This window comes from Peromyscus maniculatus, chromosome 19 (assembly GCF_049852395.1).
Source record: "Peromyscus maniculatus bairdii isolate BWxNUB_F1_BW_parent chromosome 19, HU_Pman_BW_mat_3.1, whole genome shotgun sequence".
Taxonomy (NCBI): domain Eukaryota; kingdom Metazoa; phylum Chordata; class Mammalia; order Rodentia; family Cricetidae; genus Peromyscus; species Peromyscus maniculatus.
In genome coordinates this window covers 38,528,479-38,551,570 of record NC_134870.1, presented here as the reverse complement: position 1 = coordinate 38,551,570, position 23,092 = coordinate 38,528,479, and the positions used below count along the sequence as shown (strand labels likewise).

Genomic DNA, 23,092 nt, shown 5'->3' with positions numbered 1-23,092 from the left:
CCTGGTCATGCTTAGTCAAAAAAACGACAGTCACTGTAGACAAGGGGGAAGAAGTGTAAGCAGCGTTTAAATTGAAATAAAATGAATAGTAACTGTAGACAGTATTTTAATCAGTGTGTAATTAGTTTAGGAAATAAGCCTCTGGTAAGACTTGTGAAGTCTATGGAGCGAATGAGTGGAGTGCCCATGTTTTTATGCCCATCCTGAATGCAAGTATATGAACTGGAATTTGTCAATAGTCCTCTTTAATGCCAATTGCTTATTTTCTGAATGCATCATAGCCTGTGATGGTATTGCCTCCAAGTGGGATGTGTAGCACCTTACATGGAATGAGGATGGTTTACGTGACCTGGGGACATGGCAGCTTTCGGGAATAGCCAGTGCTATGGAGGGAATGTGTGCCCCCTCTTTCTTAACTATGTCTTAATTGTAGTTGCCTCTCGGTTCTTTGTTGTCAATAGTTTCCCAAACTTGCTGGTATCCCTGTGTAACCAATAACAAAAAACAGGCTTCAGATTAGAGCTTTATCTTGCGACTGGACTTAACGAGAATGAATATTGGTGTGCTTCCAGTTAATATTTTTAAGTTAACTTTCTGTCCATGAAAAGTGACAGTCATTTTATATATACTGTTATATTTATATAAAAATATAACAGTAATGTGAATTCTCCATGTGGAATATTGTAAAAGTTAAAGCAAATCTTACATAAGGAGTCATAGCGGAGGTCGTAAGATATACTACTAAGTAAGTCATATGGTGAGACTTGTTGGTGTAGCCAGAGCTGTAGAAATGGTCCCTGACTTAACAAAGTTTGGGTAGTGCTGGCCTAGAGGGACTGAAAGAGTCCGGTAAGGGATGGAACTGCTACCAAGCACACTGCCCTTGGCGCTTGGAAGGAGATCTGATGACTTCCAAGCCCTGGGCTGTCTGGGCACTTCAAGGCCAAGTGACCAAGAGTCAGTGTTGAAACTGACAACCCTGTGTTCTTCTCATTTCTGTCCTGACAGCCAAGCTTTGAAATTGGGCAAGAGAACTTTAGTCAAGTGTGTGTTTAAAGACAAATCGATTTAGACCATAAGGAAATTCGCCTCTGTAGGCTTACAGGCACCTGTCACGTTTTTCTCAATCCGCCATGAGCTCCCTAGAATAGAAGGCCTCTAGTTTTTAACCACACAGTGGCCTGAGGGAAAGGTTACCTCCAGCACCCCTGCTTCTTCAGAGCTGTCACCTGTTCCCCCGTCCTGAGAATACATACACTGACCCTTCTTCCCTTTCCCTCCGCTCACTCTGTGAGTCCCAGACCTTCAAAGTGAGGCCCTCTGTGCTAACAGACTGAGGACTCCATGCTACCGGAGTCAAGTACACTGAACCACAGAGCACAGGTCCGGTTATTAGAGTTGCAATACTCGCCAGTGCTTAACACCTCCCTGATTCGGTGTTTTAGAGCATGCCAGTTCTCCCAAGAAGAAGAAAAAACGATTTATTGGCTCTTATCAAACTTTTTACAAGTGGTTTTATGCACAGAAAACATTACTCCTCCTGATAGAAATGTGAAGACAAACAGCTGCCTTCTTGACTTAAGCCAGATGTTTTGTGCTCTTTCTTCAGTAACATGCTGAAAAAAAAAATGTTTTCTTCTGTGTCTTAGTAAAAATTAATCACTGATCCTAAAGTGCAGTTTTGGATGCCATTGAGGTGTCCTCTGGGCTAGCTGAGTGAGACAGACACACACCCTTGCTGTCTAAGGCATATCCAGCTGCCAGACCTGTGAGACACACGTAGAAGTAACAGGGACAAAATGCCTATGTGGTCAGCGTGGCCTCTGTGAGCCCAATCAAGACATACACAGTCAACGCTGGGAACAGCCACAGGCTGCCAAGAGCAAGGGTGTGGCACTCCGATGGACGCGGTGGCCCAGCCCATTTTCCTTCAGTGCCAATATCATGGCAGTAATGGATCCCCAAACTGGGAAGAGAGGATAATGGGAGTGTGGGATAGAGGACTTCTGTCTACACACTGACTTCTTGAATAGCTGGAGCTTTCTCTAAAATGTCTGCAACTGAACCACACCGTTGCACAGTTTTCATGTAGCCTCACAGTCATCTTCGGATGTAATCATGGAGCATGACTGACCTCCAGGAAAGTTCTAGAGAAAAGGCTGCTATCTTGTGGGTCCAGTGGTGGGAAGAACAAGGGGCCCTTACCTCCACTGGTCCGTCTGAAGTTCAAAACAGTAAGAAGAACATGCGTGGTCATTGGCGGAGCAGCTGAGATGGGGAGGATTGGCTGTAACAGAGTTCATTAATTGCCGTTCGAGGTGTCAGAGGGAAGGTACCCTCTGCTGCCCGTGGGAAAATGGTGCACACGCAGCTCCTGACGGTAAGGAAAAGAGAACTCTTAGAATGCCAGCATTTCTAAGTGTACGTTGTGCTGCGTCCGCCCCATGAAGAGTTTAATATCATTTTTATAGCTCTCTGTCAAGCGGTGCTAACCTCCAACACTTTCAAGTCTGTATCAGAAGTGTTTGTTCATGGGCTGGTGGAGGGGCTCAGTGGGTGAAACCCTGAGGACGTGAGTTTGATCTCGGGGACCGACATGATGGATGGAGAGACGTGACGATCGAAAATTTTCCTCTGACCTACATGTGCGTGCTATGGCACCAGCATGTATACACACACACACACACACACACACACACACACACACACACACACACACACACAGCAATTTTAATAGCTTTTAAATGACTGTGCGAGTCATTGAGCCATGGAAACCCCATTGCTGGAAAGTAGAAAAGGTGGACTCCTTGGTAAAATACAATGTGCTCAGAGAAATTTGAACTTCAAAATACACTTAAATACAATTTTTAAAATATTTAGATAAAAGTGAATGCTTCTAGTGTAAGCATATACCAAATATTACATGAGACATACTTTTCTCTTAAAGCACTATTTGTTTATTATCCAAGTTTATATTTAGCAAGTATCCTGTCTGTTTTTTTCTACCTGAACCCACTGGTTTATCCCAGTTCCCTCATGCAACGTACTTTCTCCAAAGCATCCCTCTGTGTCTGAAGTTTAACAGCTGCAGAGTCCTGCTTTGCCTTCTGTTGCTGTGAAAGTCACCATGACCCAAGGCAGCTCGGGGAGGGAAGCCCTGACTTGGCTCACACATCCCAGTAACAATCCATGCGGAAGGGAGTCAAGCTGGAACTCAAGCCGAATCAGAGGCAGGAATCATGGAGGAATGGTGCTAAGTGGCTTTCTCTTTATGGCTGCCATTCTTACAGATGCCAGGACCACCTGCCCAGGGATGGCATCACTCACAGACCAATCCGATGGAAGCAGTTCCTCAATTGAGCGTCCCTCTTCCCAGATGATTCTAGTTTATGTCAAGTTGTCAAAAAGTTAAGGAGCATAAATAGACTCCATGAAGCTGTGCTGATAACTTTGGTCTCAGAGCTGGAAAATTTAGAATAAATCATAACAGAGAAACTCAGTTTAAAAATCCCTTCTGTAACCGGCCATGATGGCCCAAGCCTTTGATCCCAATACTCAGGAGGCAGAAACAGGTAGATCTCTGCTCTGAGTTTGAGGCCAGCCTGGTCTACAGAGCAAGTTCCAGGACAGCCAGGGCTACACAGACAAACAACAACAACAGCAAATCCTTCTGTGATAGTTTCATCACATTTGATTTCAGGTATTAACCACTAAAACTTTTATATCCATCAGAAACATGGTATTGGTAACAAACACCCACTGAAAGTGGGCTCCAGTTAACACTGTTATGGAGGAAGGCTCATAAATAGAATTGCTCCCAAGCAGGACAAGTTAATAGATTTGTTGTTTTAAAGTCTATTTAGCACGAAAGTTTTGGTCAACTGTCCTGTGATCCACATAGGTGTTTGGTCTCACTTTCGTGCTTGTTTGTTTGTGGGAGACTGAGAAAGCACTAGGAAGTAAAGATTCAACAGTGGTGACAGGAGCCGTCGTCTCAAAGAAGGAGGAAAGAACAAACTCTTGGGGTTGTGGGGAAGGCTGTCAGCGAAGCGTATGGTGGAAAAGCATGAGAACATGAATTCTAGTCTTTGCAACCACAGAAACAGCCAGATATGGTGCCTTGTTCCTGGAGCCCTAGTACTATACATGTGCGTTTGTACCTGTGCACAATCACACACAGACAAAAGACAGATGGCATCCTGAGGAATAACACCCAAGGTTGTCCTCTGGCCTTTGTACACACACACACACACCACACACACCACACACACACAAAAAAAAAAACCTTAAAAGCATTCCTCTGTTTCTTTATTCATTCAACAAACATCTATGCACAAATGTAAGTCTTGTACTGGATGTTAAAGAAGATACAGATTTATTTTGTTTTGTTTTTTCAAGAGAGGTTCTCTCTGTCTAGCCCTGGTTGTCCTGGAACTCAGAGATCCACCTGCCTCTGCCATCTGAGTGCTGAGATTAAAAGCGTGCGCCACCACTGTCTGTCGAAAATACAGCTTTTGATAGGAACCTGCACAGAAGCAGTTTCCAGTTAGTGGGTGAGATACACAGCTAGCTTCTGGTGAGACAGAGCACTGGTGAGGTAACAACAGGCCATGGCTGCTTCCAGGTAGGGTAGACTAGGGAAAGGCCTTGAAAAGCAGCGGAGGAAATGGTGGGCGTCAGGAGCAGGGAAGGGGCGGTGGGGAAATGGATGTCAGTAGCAGAGCAAGAGGGGAAACCACTGCAAGGGGAACAAATTGAATGGACAAGTCGCGAAGCTGCTCCGGCACTGGGTGAGTCACTAAGAGGCATGTCATGTGGGGTGACTAAAGTGATCCAGAATATGAAGGGCCGGAATGTGAACTGAGATCAAAGAAAGAGCCCTAAATGTCATGCTAAGGTGTCTTGGCTTTTTTGGCAGGCATGGGGGTAGAATGGAAGACAGCAGAAGCCAGAGGCCCGAGGAAAGGAAGGAAGGGAAAGACAAAGGCAGATTGTCAGTGATGTATACACCAGCCTGCTTGTTGGGTCACGTGTGCTTCTGGATTACATATAATCTAGGAATTTGGGGGAGGGATTTTGTATCAATTTTAGTTCTAACAGGTCTATTATTGCTCATTGCTGATATTTTCCTGGTAGATGCTCTTGCCACAGTAAGCTCTTGATTCCAGGGAAAGCCTACCTAGCAAGCCGAACGCCAAACGAGTCCTTCTCTGCCCCTTTAGTTAGGTGCCGGAGTATGTGGTGTGTAACATGTTTCACCCGTGACAGAACTTGAAGTCATGGGAGGCTAAGAAAAAAAAAGTGAAAATGTAATCCAATGTGTTACCCTTCAGCTTCAGAATATTACTTGTCTCCCCTCCCAGAAAGAGAATCTGCTTGTGTGCTCTCTCCCTTGGGAAGGACCTAGGAAAATGGCGCTGTGGACAGCGTGGGCCTCGGGGTGGAGGATGTGGGGACTTCCTGGGTGCATTTGTCAGGGAGGAGGCTCAGGCTGAGAATCCCCATGCAGACAGTGCAATTGCTCCTTCGGTGGTGCAGGCAAGGATGTAGATCTGATCTAATTAATTTTCTATCCTCTTGACAACCAGCTGAATTCATCTAAAGTCTTGATGAGATTATTGTGGAAAGGGTAGAGAGGAAAAAAAAGTTAAATGTCAGCCATGCAGAAGCTATTACGTCTCCCGGCCTGCCTGAATCAGTACACCAATATTGGAATTTTCTAGAGACACCCACTAAGCCCCCTTCTCCACATAACACCCATTTTCTTCCAAAATGAAGGTCTTAAATTATGATTAAGAAAGCTTAGACTTTTAAAGCAGCAGCTTACACCGTGGTACATTAAAGAAAAGAAACCCGCCGTCCAGCTGTTCTTCTTGCCTTTCCTGTGTTCTCGGGCCCTATCGTTCCGACATGACACTGTACCCCACCCTTCCCCTCACTCTCCTTTGGTTTTTTTCCACTCTCTCCCATCCTTTGTACAAAAGCACACACAATGACAAAGTTTCCTGACAGCTTAATGGAACTTTCAAGGACTCCGGGGACTAGGCTAGGCCTGATCTTATTAACAGAACATCTGGAGCAGTTACACACTTGCTCTTTAATTGATCCAACTGCACTCTGTTCCCCTAGATTCTGTTGTGTCTTCATAATGAAATAGTGAAGAGTCAATTTAAGAGATTGGGTCCCATGTAAGAATGGAAAGACGATACTAACTTTTTCTCGGAGCTTACTCAGTTTTGTGTAGTTTGTGAGTCTGAAGACTTCGGAGATAGCTTGCTTTCCAACCCTCAATGTTCTGTGGGCAGACTGGTCTACAGAGGGCCTAGGAAAATGGCTAATTTCCTAAGGATAGCTTCTCTTTGCCTAACAGTACACACGAGAATGGCCTCAAACTCTTAACGGGCTTGCTCCAAACATATAACAAGCCCCACTACCCCAGAGAGAAAGGACATGAAAAGCTTTGCCTTCTTGTTGGTACCCGGGAGATACAGACTATTCAAAGCCATCAGGAAAGCCCTGCCAAGAGCACACACTGCTGGATGGACTGTCAGCAGCCTGGAGAACTTGATCAGACATCAATCTCTTTAGCACTTGAAATCTCAGCAAGGCCCTGGAGCAAACTACTGAAACCTAGTTGGGTATACTCAAATATCCTGGGCACGCGTTAGATGGGATCTTCATCAGTGTCCAAAAGCCCATTCCAGACAATGTGAAGGTTTGTCATCTTCAATTAATAGTTCCTAATCTCTTCTAAGTCTGCCGCTTGGGAGCTATCTATGTGAAGCGGTTCGTTTTTAATGGAGTCATTGGAGTTCTCCCACCCTGGTTATTTTTAAAGTTCATATTTTTACAAGGATGCATTTCTTTTCAAACGTGCACCTACCATGACTTCACTGGAGTCTGAGGCAGTGATTATGAATGGTACAGAAATAATAGAAGTTCCATATGGATGGCCACTGACAGGGCTTTCTTCAAAGGGGAAATCGGTGTCCAGAAATTTATAGGGCTGTAAACTGTATTATGCCTAACCTTTTAGACATATTAAAGTGTGTCATTTGCAGTGCTCTAGCCTCTTGTTATTCATAAATAATAGATAACGCTGGACACAATCATCTGACATTTGTTAGGGTAATAAATACACCCCAAGTGCTGATTGGCCTTGCACTCTGTGATTTAAAAGCACACAACAGAAATTTAATGTAACTTAAAATGTCATGCATTTCTATGGGTTTTCAGATTCAGTTCGCCTTTACAGACACAAAGTGCCAGGTTCCATTGAGGACGCTGCCATGCTGGGCATTTTTGGTATCATAATGCAGTACCTTGACATTGGGGTGAAACATGAACTCAGGTTCCTCCTTACTTTCCTGGGTTCCTTTTCTTGTGTCTAGTCATGAAGAGGTAGGGGGAAAGATTTTTTTAATGCCCTGAGCAAATTTTCAGTGGTCATGAATGGAGTTTAAGGAGCTGATTTGGGGGTACTGTTAGATGGGTTTCATTAAAGAAGGCGGCGACTTTACCCAATGCTGGGCACTCCAGGCATTCTGCCTCTTCTGCCCCTGAGATCCAGGCATACCTGGGCTGATCTGATCGGGGACACATCTGAGTTATGCAATTCCAATCAATAATCAATGGCCCCTGTTACAGAGATGGGAACATCATGTCTTCTTGTTAGGGCTACTAGAGGCCATGGGCATCTTCCCAGGTGCCATAGAACTAACAAGTTGGGGTGGCTTTATTTGGTGTTATGAGTGTAGTGTAATATTTTAAGGCACATGTATATTTATGTCAGGTATTTACATGTACATGCCCCCCCCACAGACACATACACATGAGTAAAAATAACAAAATCATGAGAGGAAAAAATATATATTTAATTGTTTTCTAATAAACAGCATCACTTTTGTATTCTTTGTCAGAACATTAGTGTTAATCAGAGTAAAGAAATCACACACACACACATATATATAACCTAAAGATTGGCACTTTGAACACCAAGGCACACTTGGTTCATTTGCTTCTTATGTTTTTCATAAAACGTTTTTGGAAATCTGGTTATCTATTGCCTCAGTTGTGTCTGAAATAGGGCTTCAGAGCTAAATTGTGTAGATTTGTTTTCTAAAACATTGCTGGTGGCATTGAAGGCACAGTTCAAAAATGTTAGTGAATTCGAGAAACACCAGTGTCAGACCCAGCTAAGATCGGATGCAGAGGAGGGTCTAGGCTGGACCTGTCGAGTTGTGTCTTTAAGAAGTTCAAGGTGATGCTGATGCTGGGGGGCACTGACTCATGACACTGTTCAAGTTGCTGATGGGGTATCTTTGAAGCATGTTTGCCGAGACTTGGGGCTGTATGTTTTAAGCTTTTCTTCTCCACTCTTAACTAACACAGTTGGGTTGTACCAAAGTATGCTTTTACAGTCGTCTATCTTGAGACCATGTTCAAGGCAGGCAACTCACCTGAAATTCTAGAAACACTGCTGCTGTGTTTTTCCTGAACAGGCCAACTGCTCTCCATGTGTTCATCTACTAAACCCATTTCATCCTTCTAATAACCCTCAACTGTGTTGCTGGGACTGATGGAGAGACATGCCCACACGTCACACAGTCTGTTATTTATAGAACCAAATCTCGAATCCAGGTCTTTATGACCTCAAAGTTTATATTCTTAACTACCACCTCCCAGTGTCCTCTTGGAATATTATCAAGGCAGACCTCTTCCCTCTTACCTGTTTTATCTTTGCTTTGCAGACAAAAATCAAAGCCCCACACATAATCCAAACAAAGAATTGCCTGGATTCCCCAATTTCATAAGGAGATTTCACTGGAGTTCCCCATTTCATAGTGTGGTGCCTCATTTTAAGGCAAAGGAAAGAAGACAGGATGAGACCGTTGGTCTGATTTCAGGGATCATGTGGATGTTAAAGAAAGCAATCTTACTTAAAAAGAAAACCTTAGGGCAGGAAAACAAGCCTTGAAAATTGTGTAAGTGGGGCTGGAGAGACAGATGGCTCGGCTATTAAGTGTTTATACAGCTCTTTAGAGGACTAGAGTTCAGTGCCCAGCACCCACATCAGGCCACTTAAAACTACCGGTAACTCTGGCTCTAAGTGGGATACCTTTTACCTTCCACTGACGCCAGGATGAATTCGAACATACATATCCATGCGCACACACACACACACACACACACACACACACACACACACACACACACACACTTAAAAATAATAATAACTAATTTTGTACAAAAACTTTTAAAATCTAACATAATCACTAAACGTATGGGGACAATAACAGTTCTAAAGCATGGGCCCACAGACCAACATTCCAAGGCACGGCTTTAAAAATTACTGTGACTCTCGGCCCAACAGAGACACTAGGCTACTGTCTAAATGCACCGTCCCACTGGCAAGGTCACCTCTCAGCCAGCAGAGCCGCAGAGGATGCAGAGGATGCGGGAACCAAGCGCAGGGGGAAACGAAGGCAGCATTCCTAATAAAAATGAAGCTGAGCGAGTTTCACGCTCACTCTCCTTTCCCTGCCCCGGAAGGCATCTTAACCCAAACTGTGTCCATTTCAGAGATGGTAGAACTGGCAGAGGGCTCCTCTGCGGCCAGCCACACAGCAAGCATCATTTCAATGTGTTCAGTCCTAGACGGGGGTTCCTAACTAGCCAGGGCGAGAGGCAGCCCGTACTCAGCCATGGTGAGTCACCTCACTTTAGACATCTCGAAGACTAGTGACTCCTCCCAATGCCTAATCTATATCGTGCCAGGAAGAAGAAGAAAAAAAAAAGAAATAAAAAGGAAAGTTTGAGTTACAAATTCTGAGCCCATTTCCAGGGCCGCTGGCATTTTCAGTCTATCCCAAACCATCTGGTTAACGTTAGGCCCTAAGACAAGAAGAACGCCGCTTCCTGCCAAGATAACCACAGAAAGCTCCCATTTCATATGCCCTGTGGTCATCCCTACGGGGTGGGGTGTGGCCCCGAGGAGAGATTGTCCGCAGTTGAGGCTTTCCTGCTGCTTGGGGTTTTTTTTTCCCCCCCTCTTCATGGGGATTACAGTGGGCTCTGTGTGGTTAGCCCTGGCAGTGCTGGCTCTCGGCTGGTCCATTCATCCGTACTGCCTTGGAAGACTGAGCGTGGCGGTTTGTTGCAATAAGATTTTCAAACAAGAAAAATTGGGTTGTTAGATTCTATTCACTCAAGTTGTTATGAGGATTTCAAGGAAATTGCAGGCTTGTCTTACTATAAAGCAGAACCGAGGGTCTATTTTTAGGGGATTCGACTCTGGGGCTTTTTTTGGGGGGTTGCCATCGTTCTTAGTTCTCAGACCCAACACAAACCCCCTCTGGCTCAGCGATGGAGGAAATGTCTGTCCATCCTCCTTTTCGCCTTTGCATATTTCTCTAAAGGACACAGAAAAGCTTTGTTGTCTTTGTGGTCACCGGGTCCGCTCGACACAGATGCCTATTAATCACTTCACTATGGAGACAGACGCATCCATCATACCACCGCAGCTCCCAAACAGGCAGCCCACTGAACCAGGGTGAGAGGCTAAAGTGTGCACTTAACCATTTCGAGTTTCCCGGCCGCCTGCATCTTAGACCAGGAGAGAGGTCATTGGAGGGGTCGGAGCAGGCTCAGGTTTTAGCTTCGTAAGCAGAACTGATTTGATCTCTTTGTCTGTTTTGATAGGTCCTGTAGTATCTCCCAGGTCTCTGTGTAAGTGGCAGGTGATAGGTACACTTGAAGATGGAGCATTTTAATTTTAAGAAGAATGATGATGACAATAATATGATAGCTGTGCTTTAGGTGCAAGGCTACTTGGCTCTGGTTTCTTCGTAAGCTAGTGGTTTTTCAGTAATGAATTCAATATAGAACAAAGCAAGCTTAGAGGCCGCTTCCCTTGACAAGAGGAAATAACTTTCCTTCTAAGACTGCCAGGTTTTCTAAGCACCTTTTTTTTTGGTCATTCAAGGCTGTTCCAATCCTTCTCCCAAATGCGTGTAGCTTCTAATTGTCTTAGTTCTCCTCCAGCTGTATCCATTCACCCAAGCGTTTATTTACAGTTGGTTTAGCAGATAGCTGCTGGACATCGTTCTCCCCGGGAGTGAGGGTTGAATTCATTTCTCTTAGAGCAGCTTTGCTGAGGAAGAGGAACATAGGGTGTGCATTTCGCCAGTGAGGACTATAGCAGAGAAGACCAGAGCCGAGATGGCGCGTAGCAGGTAGACCTGGCCGGGTGGGGAGGCCTTCTCCATCCGAGCTGCGACTTAAATAATAGACCACATACGTGAGAAGGTGGGAGATGTTCCCAGACAGAAGGGGCAAGGGTTTGTAGAACTCCAGTACCAAAGGACAGTGCAGCAGGGTGGGTCACACTGACATGTAAGGAACCAGAAGGGCGTTAGACTCCTCCCTATCGCCGAAAAGAGCTGTCACCCTTCATTAGCCCCCCCCCTTTTTTTTCTTTCTGCGTTTCTACAGCCCTACATGTCTTTAAGGCTCAGCTCAGTCTCATCTCCTTGTTAAAGCTTTTGTTCAGCCTTGGAGCAGGAGTGCAGTATCCTATTCTATTTCTATACTTCGGGTGGAGTTGAGAGCAAGGTCGGCCTTCTTCCTGGCTTCAGCCTCCCGGCATTGTGCTTCAGTGTGCTCAGGAAATGCCTGATGCGGGCAGCCACAAGGTGCTAATATCAGGAGGCTGAAAAGAAAGACACCCAGAGAATCTCAGCCTAACCCAAGTCAGGAGATAGCATCGTGTCTAGAGTACATTGTCCTGGAGGCCAGATGTGACCCCCACGCACAGATGAGGCAGGCACAGAGGAATCATAATCAGAGCTACCTACAAGAGCCACTCTCCAAAACAGAGGATTGGGGTCCCGACATTTCAGGATTCATTTGCAAGGTCATCCTGGGGAAATTCAGAACTGTATCGGGCTCCTTTTGGTTTTACAATCTATAATTGCTCTTATTTTGAATCGTGTGTGTTGCAGGGCCTGGGGGCGGTATCATTCATAATCTTTTCATTGCTTTGGCCTCTGAAGGGCTTCAGATTCCTTCTCTGAGGCCTCTAGGCAATCTGAAAACTCTCCCTTCAAAAAAAGACAAAAAAGCACGCAGACACTGCCTTTCTTAGTTCTTCCAGTTTAAGGCCTGGTTTCAGAGAACTCTGTATGCCTGTGCTCCTTGCTTCCTGCAGTGGGAAGGTGGAAATGAAGATCCATTTAGCGCCTTATGACTGGTGAGAAATAGCTGGTGGTTAATGAATCAATGCCGAGCATTTTTCAGATCCTGTTTTCATTCCTAACGCCCCATTTTCAACCGGTGAGAACAGACGTCCTGGGGATTGATAGAAAGCTATCACCCGCCCAGAGTGGAGAAGCCTGTTCTTTCCTCCTGCCATGTTGCCATGTCGGGGCACCTGGACAGGTGAGACTGTCCTATCCCCAGGTTTCCATGCAGCTACTGAAGCAGCGGGTGTCCATTGCAGCTCCAGCCTGTGGCCCTTCACCCTTTGCAGGGATGCGTCTGTTTCGAATTGAGCAATCTCACTGGAGCACCAGTTAGCACAAATCACCCTTTCACCCGCATAGGCTCCCTTGGAATCATCCCAGAGCCCACTTCTTTTCATTTCTAAGACAGTTTCTCCTCCTATTGTTTTGAGCACATACCTGGGTACCTTTGTGGATCTCTCTTCATTTGTCTGATGGGTGTTACTATCAAAATGATCAAAACTGAAGACCGTTTCCTTCTGAGACTTCCAAAGCAAGGTTATATAGTCAATCCAAAGATGAATCACATGGTTTAGAAATGTATTTTAAAATGTCCCTACAATGTACTGAAAACCCATATATATGGTCAATAGTCACTTATTAAACTACGTAACTCTGAGTCCTAGGGAAGGTCAGAGTGACAAGTGTGAATAGCGTGGTGACCGCTTCAGGGAGCTGGAGATGTGATTATTAGTCCACAGGGCATCTCACTGCCCTTGCTGGGTTTTGCTCAATATTTTCCAGCTTTGTTTTAATTATTTCAAAGTTGGGGACCTACAAGCTGTCCGGAAATAAAAACATTGCCTTGTGTTCCCTTGAGTCTCCGCTCCCCATCTCTTTGGCTGTCCACATTTGGACAGCATATGGAGCAGGAAGGATGTGTCTGCCCACCTCCCTGGGGAGATGCATAACTAGCAGACTCAACCAGAGCTGCTGTGACTTACCGCTAATGCTGACGCTCTCAGAGAATCACTGGCCCACCACTTCCCTTCGGTGGAGTCTTCTGACATTCAGTGTTGACCCCATGTTATAGATGAAAAAAACTGAGGTCCAGAAGTGTTAAGCAACTCTCCAAAATGTCACCAGTCTATAGGTAAGGACCCAAGACTTCAGACCCTTAGAGGTCTTACGTCATGCAGTTTGAATCAGCCCCACTGGGTTGATTAAAGTTTAAGCCTTCACCATGGCTAGATCACAAAGTTAATTTAATCATTGCCATGAATGCTCCTTTGTTGATTTTCAGGATATACACAGAAATCTTTAAGTTTGAAAGGCATTTCCAAAAGTAAAATCCCCTTTTCTAGCTTCGCTTTCTATTTAATGCCTGGTCTGTTTTGAACATGGAGCTTGGGGTTTCTGGATTTGTCTAAACAGATCAGTGGATTCCCCCTCCCCCCCAGGCTTCAGTCACCTAAAAGATGAAGAGATACAGAAAGGATTTCTGTTTTTGTTTTTTTGGTACCATTTACACAGCAAAATGAGACCGAAGAGAATAGTCGCACCACTTTCCTGAAAGGTCATATCCTATTTGACTTGTTAACAACCAGAAACCTGAACTCACATGTCATCAGCTAAAAAAGTCTTTGCTGAGTGAGTGGTTTCTATGAGTCTCAGACAACTAAAGACCTTTGGATACAAAAGAAGAATATTTAGGAGCTGAAATTATGGATAAGAAGTGATGGATAAATGTGGTAACTGGACAGAACTCCCAGTGAAGTCAATGGGTTGTTGTTCTAGCCTTGTACTGAAGTCACATTCTGTTCACTACATGGTGGGGTGGGCGTGTCTATAGGCAAGGGGCTGGTAGGGGCTGAACTCAATCCCATGAGTGAACTCATGTTCAGATGAGGAATTACCCTCTGCTAAAAGGGCAAGCTGCAGTGGGAGAGACTGGCTCTGTGGTGCTTTGTGTAGGAGCTGTGATTGCAGACCTGCTGGCATGTCCTTAGCGACAGAGGTATATGACCAAATGACGCACGGCTAGTTAGGATGCTCTAGTTAGAAGATGGCTTTCTGATTTGCCAGTCTTCAGAACAAAGACCATTATCTCCTGGGGACTAGCCTCCTAACTAGTTCGCCCCCATGCACAGTTGACATCCAACAAAGGACAGGGTGAAGGGAGTAGCTTCCTTGCGATCCTCTTGCTCATCACCAAACTTGCTGTAACTACAGAAAACACACTGCACCTGGTTGCTGTGTCATTTGGGGGAAGATGTGAAATGGGGAGTCCCTATGATACCTGGTCTCAACACTCAGCTTTGGTTTTATCCTTTCCTTGGACCTTCTAAACCAGTGGTTCTCGTCCTGTAGGTCATGACCCCTTTGAGGATTCAATGAGCCTTTCACAAGGGTCACCTAAGGCCATTCTGTAGGCCAGACATTGCCATTGCCATCTATAACAGTGACACAATTACAGTTAGGAAGGAGCAATGAAAGTAACTTTATGGTTGGGGGTCACCACAACTTGAGGATCTCTATTAAAGGGTTGCAGCATTAGGAAGGTTGAGACTCTAAACTGAGAGCCATTTAAATTCTAGAACACCGAAGCCCATTGTAGGCAGCTTCCTCTAATAATTACACATTCCTTGGGAAGACGGTCCCCACTGAATATGAGCACCTAAAGGGACTCTGTGAAATGCCCATTGTGGTGGGAACGTCCTTCAGTGGATGGGAGTCTTGCCGTGGTTAGAACCGTGGAACTCACCAAATCAATGAGAAAAAATAAAATAAAACCATTTTATTCACGGGTGTACACATTGGTCCGTGCAGTTGTGTGGGAAGTAAAGAGTGTGCGCCATAGAATTCCATACATAATCAAAACTAAGAGAAAATCAGTTGCTGTTTTAACACAACAACAAGGAAATGCAAATTTTAGGAAGAAATGTTCATTAGCACATTTTCTTTCAGGCATAGATATTAAAACATTTGAATGCAAGACACCCCATCGTCTGGGGAGCACCACACCTATAATGTGTGAGTTAGAACCACATTTCCTTGCTGGTCCCCCCCCCCCTTCTCTTTGGTTTGTACCCTTTAAAAAGCTCCGGAAAATAAGTCTGGAAATATTTGAAAAATGTCACAATGGGAAATTATTCAGTGGCTTACCATGTTCCACGGGGGACCTTGATCCTTCATCACCAGGGGTATTTGTTTAATCATAAAATTTTGCATCTTAAGGTGTTTGCAACTCCTGTTAACCCCCACTGGAAGTCAGACTCCTTTGTCACAGGACAGCCACCCCGGCAGGCACACATGATGTCACAATTGAAGAGGATCGTTGAGAGAGAAGAGTGTGATCTTGCAGCTAGGTCCTCCGGGTTTCTAAACCATCACTTGAGTAATCAAAATATTTTAGTCAGAAAACCCCTCATGACAGAGCTGGGTTTCTTCTATGTCGGGGCTGTGACATTTAAAATGTAACAGCAACAATCACCAAAGTTTAAGGGATGAGTGGTGTGAGTTTGGGAATGGATAGAGATTTTTTACTTCATTTCATTTTAATTCAATGCCACTTACACTTGCCAGCAAAATACATTAAACACATTCCAGAAAGAGTTGATTTAGCAGGTGAAAAATGTGTCTCCAGAGACCAGACAAGGTACATTTTCTGTCTTGCCATCTTTCCATAATAGGAACAATGTTTACATTTCCTTGTGCGGTGCCTCTAATGTATTCATGTTCTTTCACTCTCCAGAGGCAGGGATGGAAGTATTTGAGATTTTATTTTTCTAGCTACCGGCGTCAAGCACTTAGGATCTGAGGGCTGTGGTGTCTGTTCACACTTGGTATTAAAAAATAAAAGCTTCTGTGTTTGCATTTGATTAGAGCCGCTCAGCTTGGTGGCTGATTAAGCAGGATAGAAAAGGCAACTTTTTTTTTTTTTCCAGAAACCAAGCTTCTTGGTTAATGTAGTGGAAGATAATAGATGGGGGTAGCCACTTAATTTTTATTAAATCGAAGAGATCAGCTCTGTTGAAGAATCTCATAGTGACAGCGAGCCCTGAGAGTAATAATGGGACCTGACACTTTACAAGCCCACAACAGGCCCCTGATTTAAATATTCTTTTAGTGCTGCTGCACATTTACCTGCAATTGAGTGTGGGTTTTCCTTTTTTGGATGCAAAATAAATGTAAATATTGTAACCTGTGCGCTTCAGCGATTTTTCACTGTGGTGACACAAAGCCTCCATCCTCTTGTGGCTTGGAAAGCAAACATGCCTTTCTCCAGACAGAGCCCCCCTGTCGTCACAGGCAGCCATCAGAAAAGACTGAGTGGAAAGCCTGGATTGTTAGGTGATTTGTTCATTTAACATGCATAAAATAGCCGCTGCTTCCTCCAGACTCAGGATAGCGCCTGTATTCTGATTCTGTAGAAGTTGGAAGAGATCAAAAGGAAAAGCCAGATAAATAAATTGTCAGCCTGCCATCGTCCTTAGAAAGAAGTTGAGAAATCATGGACCAGAGAGAATGAAAGCCACAAGGAAAACAACAAATAGAATTAATGTACATACGTCCCGGGGCTGGCTGGGGTGGTATGGGGGCAGGGAGGATTAATCAGTTCTTGTTTGGCAAGCTGCACCCTGAAGACAAGCTATGCAGAGGTGCTGCTGTCATTTATTCCTGTTATTAATTAAGAGTGTGATTGCCAAACACCAGTAAGCCTCACGGTATTGTTTTGTCGTCGTTGTTGTTGTTTCTTAATGTCATGTGCGATGTCTATTACAGGAGTGATTCGGGAAAGTTACCTCAAAAGCAACGACCAGCTGGTTCCTGTCACCCTCTTGGCCATTGCAGTCATTCTGGCTTTTGTCATGGGGGCCGTCTTCTCGGGCATCATCGTGTATTGTGTGTGCGATCACCGACGCAAAGACGTGGCAGTCGTGCAGCGCAAGGAGAAAGAGCTCACCCACTCGCGTCGGGGATCGATGAGCAGTGTCACCAAGCTCAGTGGCCTCTTTGGGGACACCCAGTCCAAAGACCCAAAGCCGGAGGCCATCCTCACGCCACTCATGCACAACGGCAAGCTGGCCACGCCTAGCAACACGGCCAAGATGCTCATCAAGGCTGATCAGCACCACCTCGACCTCACCGCCCTGCCCACCCCGGAATCCACGCCGACGCTGCAGCAGAAGCGGAAGCCCAACCGCGGCAGCCGCGAGTGGGAGAGGAATCAGAACCTCATCAACGCCTGCACCAAGGACATGCCCCCTATGGGCTCCCCGGTGATTCCCACGGACCTGCCCCTACGGGCTTCCCCAAGCCACATCCCCAGCGTGGTGGTGCTGCCCATCACGCAGCAGGGCTACCAGCATGAGTACGTGGATCAGCCCAAAATGAGCGAGGTGGTGGCTCAGATGGCCCTGGAGGACCAGGCTGCCACCCTGGAGTATAAGACCATCAAAGAGCATCTGAGCAGCAAGAGTCCCAACCACGGGGTGAACCTTGTGGAGAACCTGGACAGCCTGCCCCCCAAAGTTCCACAGCGGGAGGCCTCCTTGGGCCCCCCGGGAGCCTCGCTGTCCCAGACCGGCCTAAGCAAGCGGCTGGAAATGCACCACTCCTCCTCCTACGGGCTTGAGTATAAGAGGAGCTACCCCACGAACTCGCTCACGAGAAGCCACCAGGCCACCACTCTCAAAAGAAACAATACTAACTCCTCCAATTCCTCCCACCTCTCCAGGAACCAGAGCTTTGGCCGGGGAGACAACCCGCCTCCCGCCCCGCAGCGGGTGGACTCTATCCAGGTGCACAGCTCCCAGCCCCCTGGCCAGGCCGTGACTGTTTCGAGGCAGCCCAGCCTCAATGCCTACAACTCACTGACGAGGTCGGGGCTGAAGCGCACCCCCTCGCTAAAGCCAGATGTACCCCCCAAACCCTCCTTTGCTCCCCTTTCCACATCCATGAAGCCCAATGATGCGTGTACATAATCTCTGGGGTTGGGGCCAGGAGTCGAAGCATCAGACGAGGCGAGGCACCCACCCAGCTCAGCAAGGTCTCCACTGCCTCGAGTATCCACCCGACCAGGATGGCCCTGGAGGAGTTGAGGACGCTGGGTCCTCCTCCCTGGGACACAGGGACACTCTTGAAAAGCAGGCCATGTGGTTTGGTGAAGGTTAGCAACAGTCCCGTCCATTCTCTTCCTTCACACGCCCCCACATCGTACAGCAGGTCGGACTCACGAAAGACTTCAGTATCATCACAAACATGAGCCAAAAGCACATCCGCACCCCATCCCCACAAGAACACACATGCACACCCCACACTCACATGCGCGCACTACACACACACACACACACACACACACACACACACACACACACACACACGTGAACAACCACCATAACATTTTGTCCCTGGCTGCATGGGACGTTACCAAACTGGGCTAAGCGTTCAAAACTTTAAAACACAAATACATTTTTTCAAAAAAAAAAAAAATGAAAATTAAAAAAATAAAAAAAAATAAAGAGTTCATTGATAATTCTAACTCAGACTTTAACAATGGCAGAAGTTTACTATGCGCAGATACTGTGAAATGCCCGCCAGTGTTACGGCTTTGTTAAAGCAGGTAAATGCCATGTTGGGCAACGATGTCATAGATTTCTGCTCCTCTTCGCTTTTAATGAATAACGTGACCGTTAACGCAAGTAACTCTTATTTATTGTTCACCCTTTTCTTTTTCCTTAAGGAAAAGACTCTTCCAAATGCCACCGTATGAACAGCTCTGCAGAAAGCCCGTGGAAAGTTAAACTATTTAACGTGAAATCCATTAACTGGAATAATTGAGTTTCTTTATTTTTACAATAAATTCACTGAGTAAATAAGTTGGAGCTGGAATTCTGAGCTTTGTGTTTGGACTGTTGGGTCAGTAGAGAAAGGACAGTGTTTAGAGGGCAATGCTGATTTAAATCTCCCAGTTACATTTTCAGTTCAGTCTCCGGCCGAGGGGGGGGAAATAAAAGTTTAAAAATCCTTCCAGGTCCTAAATTCCAACCAGAACAGAAATGTTCAGAACGGCACCTGTGCCCCATTGCCGGAAACATGGCTTTGTCTGAGACTCCCACTGTCAGGAAGGCACCAGCTTGTGAAGCCCCCCTCCCATCTCATGTCACCTTGCATGTGAGACAGCAAACGGAAATCCACAAACTGTGTGAACTGATTAATACGCTGGCTGCCACCTTGCATACAGGAGTGGTTTGACCACACGGGTGTTTCGTGGGGTTACATCTGTGAATAGCCTGTTTTCCACATGTAAATTTGTGCCTTACACCCTGAGTTGTATACACTTGTCAACTGTCGTTCTGATCAACCTTTTTTTTTTCTTCCTACTTGAAATAAATGCAGATATTTATTTAAACCCCACCCTCCGCTCCGCGCCCTCTGGAGGACTGAAGTCAAGCAGATGGGAAAAGAACGCAGTAGTGATGATTGTAATGCCGAAGGCTGGGTGACATCCTGTCGTTCACGATGCCTTCCATTGTGCCAACTCCAACCACCCTTGGCTGTGCTAACTAGCATGTACACCCAACCCTCCCACCCACCCCCACCACTGCCGCCGCCGCTGCCACGAGTGTTGTGGGTGGCAAATCCCTTTCCCAGAGCTCTCTGCTCCCCTTATATTCCCAGATCATTTCAATATGGTGACATCCTCCTGAGCCGGCAGAGAAGGGACCGAAGTCCCAGCCCTCCTCTCCGCTGTGTCCTCTGAACTTGCTGTGGTGGTTGGGGAGGCAGAGGGGAGGAGTCTCCAAGCTGTGCCTTCAGCACACCCATGCGATGCACCGAGAAAACCAGGAAGTAGACCGGGCAGGCTGGTCCCTGCTGTGATTAATGGGTACCCTAAAAATACAAGGCAAACCACAATGGATGCTGCAAAATCCATTTTTCTGGGGCAAAGGTTCTTTTGGTTTGTTTTCAATTCCTTTATCTGTTTGTTGTTTGTAGAGGGCTGAGAGGGGGTAGTGTGTGTGTGGTTTTGTTTTGTTTTTCTCCCCTTATTTTTCATTTGCTAAAGCACACAGAAGGAACCTTTGTTTACTCCCTCATAAACAAAGAATTGTCTGCACACTGTAACTATTGGCATTGTTTTTCATATAAACAGTTTATTCGGTGGTCTCTTTGTCTCTTTCTTTTTCCAGTTTGGTCTGGATTTAGTGTTGTAGTAAAAATAAAATCATAAAAAAAAAACTTTCAGGGAAAAAAAAAAGATTGACAAGAGCAAATTTGGGTTGGTTAGTTACTGTGTTGGATCTGCAATCAGAGCTGTCACCATCCGAGGACAGGTACACAGCCCTTTGTCCCAAGAGTCCCTTTGCAGATCAGTGAGGCTGTTCTTTGTGGTACTTGAGATGTCATTGGGCTTTATTTTGCCTGTAACCACTGTGCCCTGATACCACAAAGAATTTCTAGAAACAGATACTGTTCTTCCCCTGGCCTTTCCTTTGCAAATACAAGAATTCAAAAGGTGATGGGTGTTGATCACCCTGTGACCTTCTCACCAGTGTTTGATTCCCAAGAGTATTGCCCCAGCCTGGTACCCATGTTCATGGGTACCATTGCCTCAGCTGTGTTATGGAGACCTGTGTCAAAACTCACATCCCTGCATCCCACAGTCCATTCCTTGTAGTGTTAACCCTGCAGGACCGCGTGTCTTGAGCTGGTCTTCATTTCCGCGTCCCTCTCCCTCTCCGCCCTCGACTTGTGGTGGGGGGGGGGAGGAAATCATCCATAAACCTGAGCGTGCCTTTACCTCCACCCCGGCTAGATGCTGTAGATGCCACAGACTTAGACTTACATTGGTTGTAAAGTTGTAAAAATATTGTGATGTCACCAATTTTTCCTTCCCTCTCCACACACCCTAACATCCGATTCACAGTTTAATGTATATTGTGGGGGGAAAAGAAGAAGAAAAAAGAATGAAAAAGAAAAGGGGGAAGAAAGAAAAAGCAAGGAAAGGGCTCTTTATTACTTACGAGTAATAAAACCGGACTGTTCTACGTTATCTTTTGTGTCCTGAATGCTTTTGTTTATGTCTTCAATTTCCATTTTTTTAGCCACCCCCCACCCTGCCCTTTTAGGATACATTCTCTCTCTTCCACCCCTATCTGGTTTCAACAGTATAAATAACCACATAGTTAGACGTATTCGTTTGCTGTATCCTCAGCCAGCTCCCTCCACCCAACTTATCGATGTGTTTTCTCTGCCTGCACCCAGCCTGGAGCAGGAAGGTTAGCAGAAGCCTCTGTAATTAAAAGGCAGAACACACGTCGACTCCCTCTATTCATTTCGTGCGCTTTCTTTTCACAGGCTTGTTCCTCATCAAACATTTACAGTAGACTTGATAGTTAGAGACCAAGGCTAGGGTTTTAGTGTGGAGGGTCCACTAAAAATAGATCCTCGCACAGATGTGACTTCAGCCTTCTTACATATGGATAAGGTGGAGGGCGCTGGATTTTACTCCCTGTTAGCATTTCTTTCTTGTAACTGGGAAGATGGCTGGAGTCACATTGGGATGAAGAGCTTGACACACCAGCCCCAGGATGGTGTTATGAGATGCCTGTGTCAGGTTTTCCCCTCTGGAGGCATTCTAAAAAAAACAATTATTTAGACAAGTCTTTGGCTATGGTGTTTTTCTTGTGACCTTTAGTAGTAAAAACACATTTTAAGCCAGTTTGAGTGTGAGAAGCTACAGGCGCAGGGTGGGCCTCAGTTCACATCTAGAGTGATGTCTTGGTCTGGCCCAGTCATCTTCTCATAAATCATTTCTAGTTGTGTTCTTGTTTTAATGCACATTTGTATTGCTATATAGTCATTGTATCTAGTGATATATAGTCATTGTATCTAGTGATACATAGTCATATCTAGTGAATGAGCATGATAATGGCATTTTCTTATAAGCATGTTACATAATTGGCCATATCCACTAGCACTGTTTCTTGAAGTACATCCACAGTGCCAACACACTGGGCTCAGAGTTGACTGTTTTTGTCTCCTTGTTTGCACAGAGATTAGCATAGCTCCTTTACTGAGCCGGTTCCCTAGAACCTAGGTCACACGGCCACCTTTGAGCTGGTCCTTAAAGGAAGCATTCTCTGGCCATCCAGCCCAGAAAGGAGCTAGCTTATGCAAAGGCAGCTTGTGTTGTGTTTGGAAAAGAAAAGGCTTGGGTTGCCTTGAGCGGGGCCTGTGAGAACCTGTGAGGGCAAGGGTGAGGATGGACTGGAAGACCCGACTCTTATGTGCTAGGATTTGAACTACTGAGCATCAGAGCCCTCCCCTGCTTGCAGAACGAGTAACACATGTATCCATGCCCTTGAAAAGCCACCTGGCAGCCACGTGGAAAATAGCTGGTCCCAGGGCATAGGTGCAGGCGGTTGGAAGCATGCCAAGTGATAGGCCCCATTGATAGGGGCAACTTAAGGGGAAAGCCCTCATCCAGCTCCATGTCTAGAAAACAGAAAGACACTCTGACACTGTCCTCCCGAGGCCAGACAAAAACTTCTCTTCTTGCATGATTGGCAAGTTTGTCCCGCCCAGTCGTCCCCAAGTGTCCTCTCATAGAACTGGAGGGATGGCCCACAGCTGCTCCATTTAAAAAATAATAATAATGGGGGAAGATGGGACTGAGGGGAGGATTTGCTTACGATCCCAAAGCTGATAGAGAACAGCTGAGCTGAACACCCGGCCACCGTCCCATACCCCCGTTCACTCAGATCCTCAGAGCAGCATATGATACAAAGACCTGATGCCCTCCCTCTGACATCTCAACCTCAGTTCTCCTTCACAGGCCCCACACTTCCCCAGTTAGCTCAGCC

The 23,092-nt window shown here is 45.8% G+C and overlaps 1 protein-coding gene across 11 annotated transcripts in view; it reads left to right on the top strand.

Moving 5' to 3' along the window:
- The window catches only part of Sema6a (semaphorin 6A), a 125,671-nt gene extending 105,278 nt beyond the window's left edge, over positions 1 to 20,393 (top strand). For 7 of the 11 annotated variants that reach the window (XM_076555228.1, XM_076555229.1, XM_042263689.2 and 4 more), the window contains one exon: positions 17,007 to 20,393. In XM_076555228.1, the coding sequence (XP_076411343.1) occupies positions 17,007 to 18,208 (1,202 nt within the window). In that variant the 3' untranslated portion in view covers positions 18,209 to 20,393. The remainder of the gene's footprint in view (positions 1 to 17,006) is intronic. The other 4 variants (XM_076555233.1, XM_076555232.1, XM_076555231.1 and 1 more) reach the window with 2 other exon arrangements.
- The last annotated feature ends 2,699 nt before the right edge of the window (positions 20,394 to 23,092 follow it).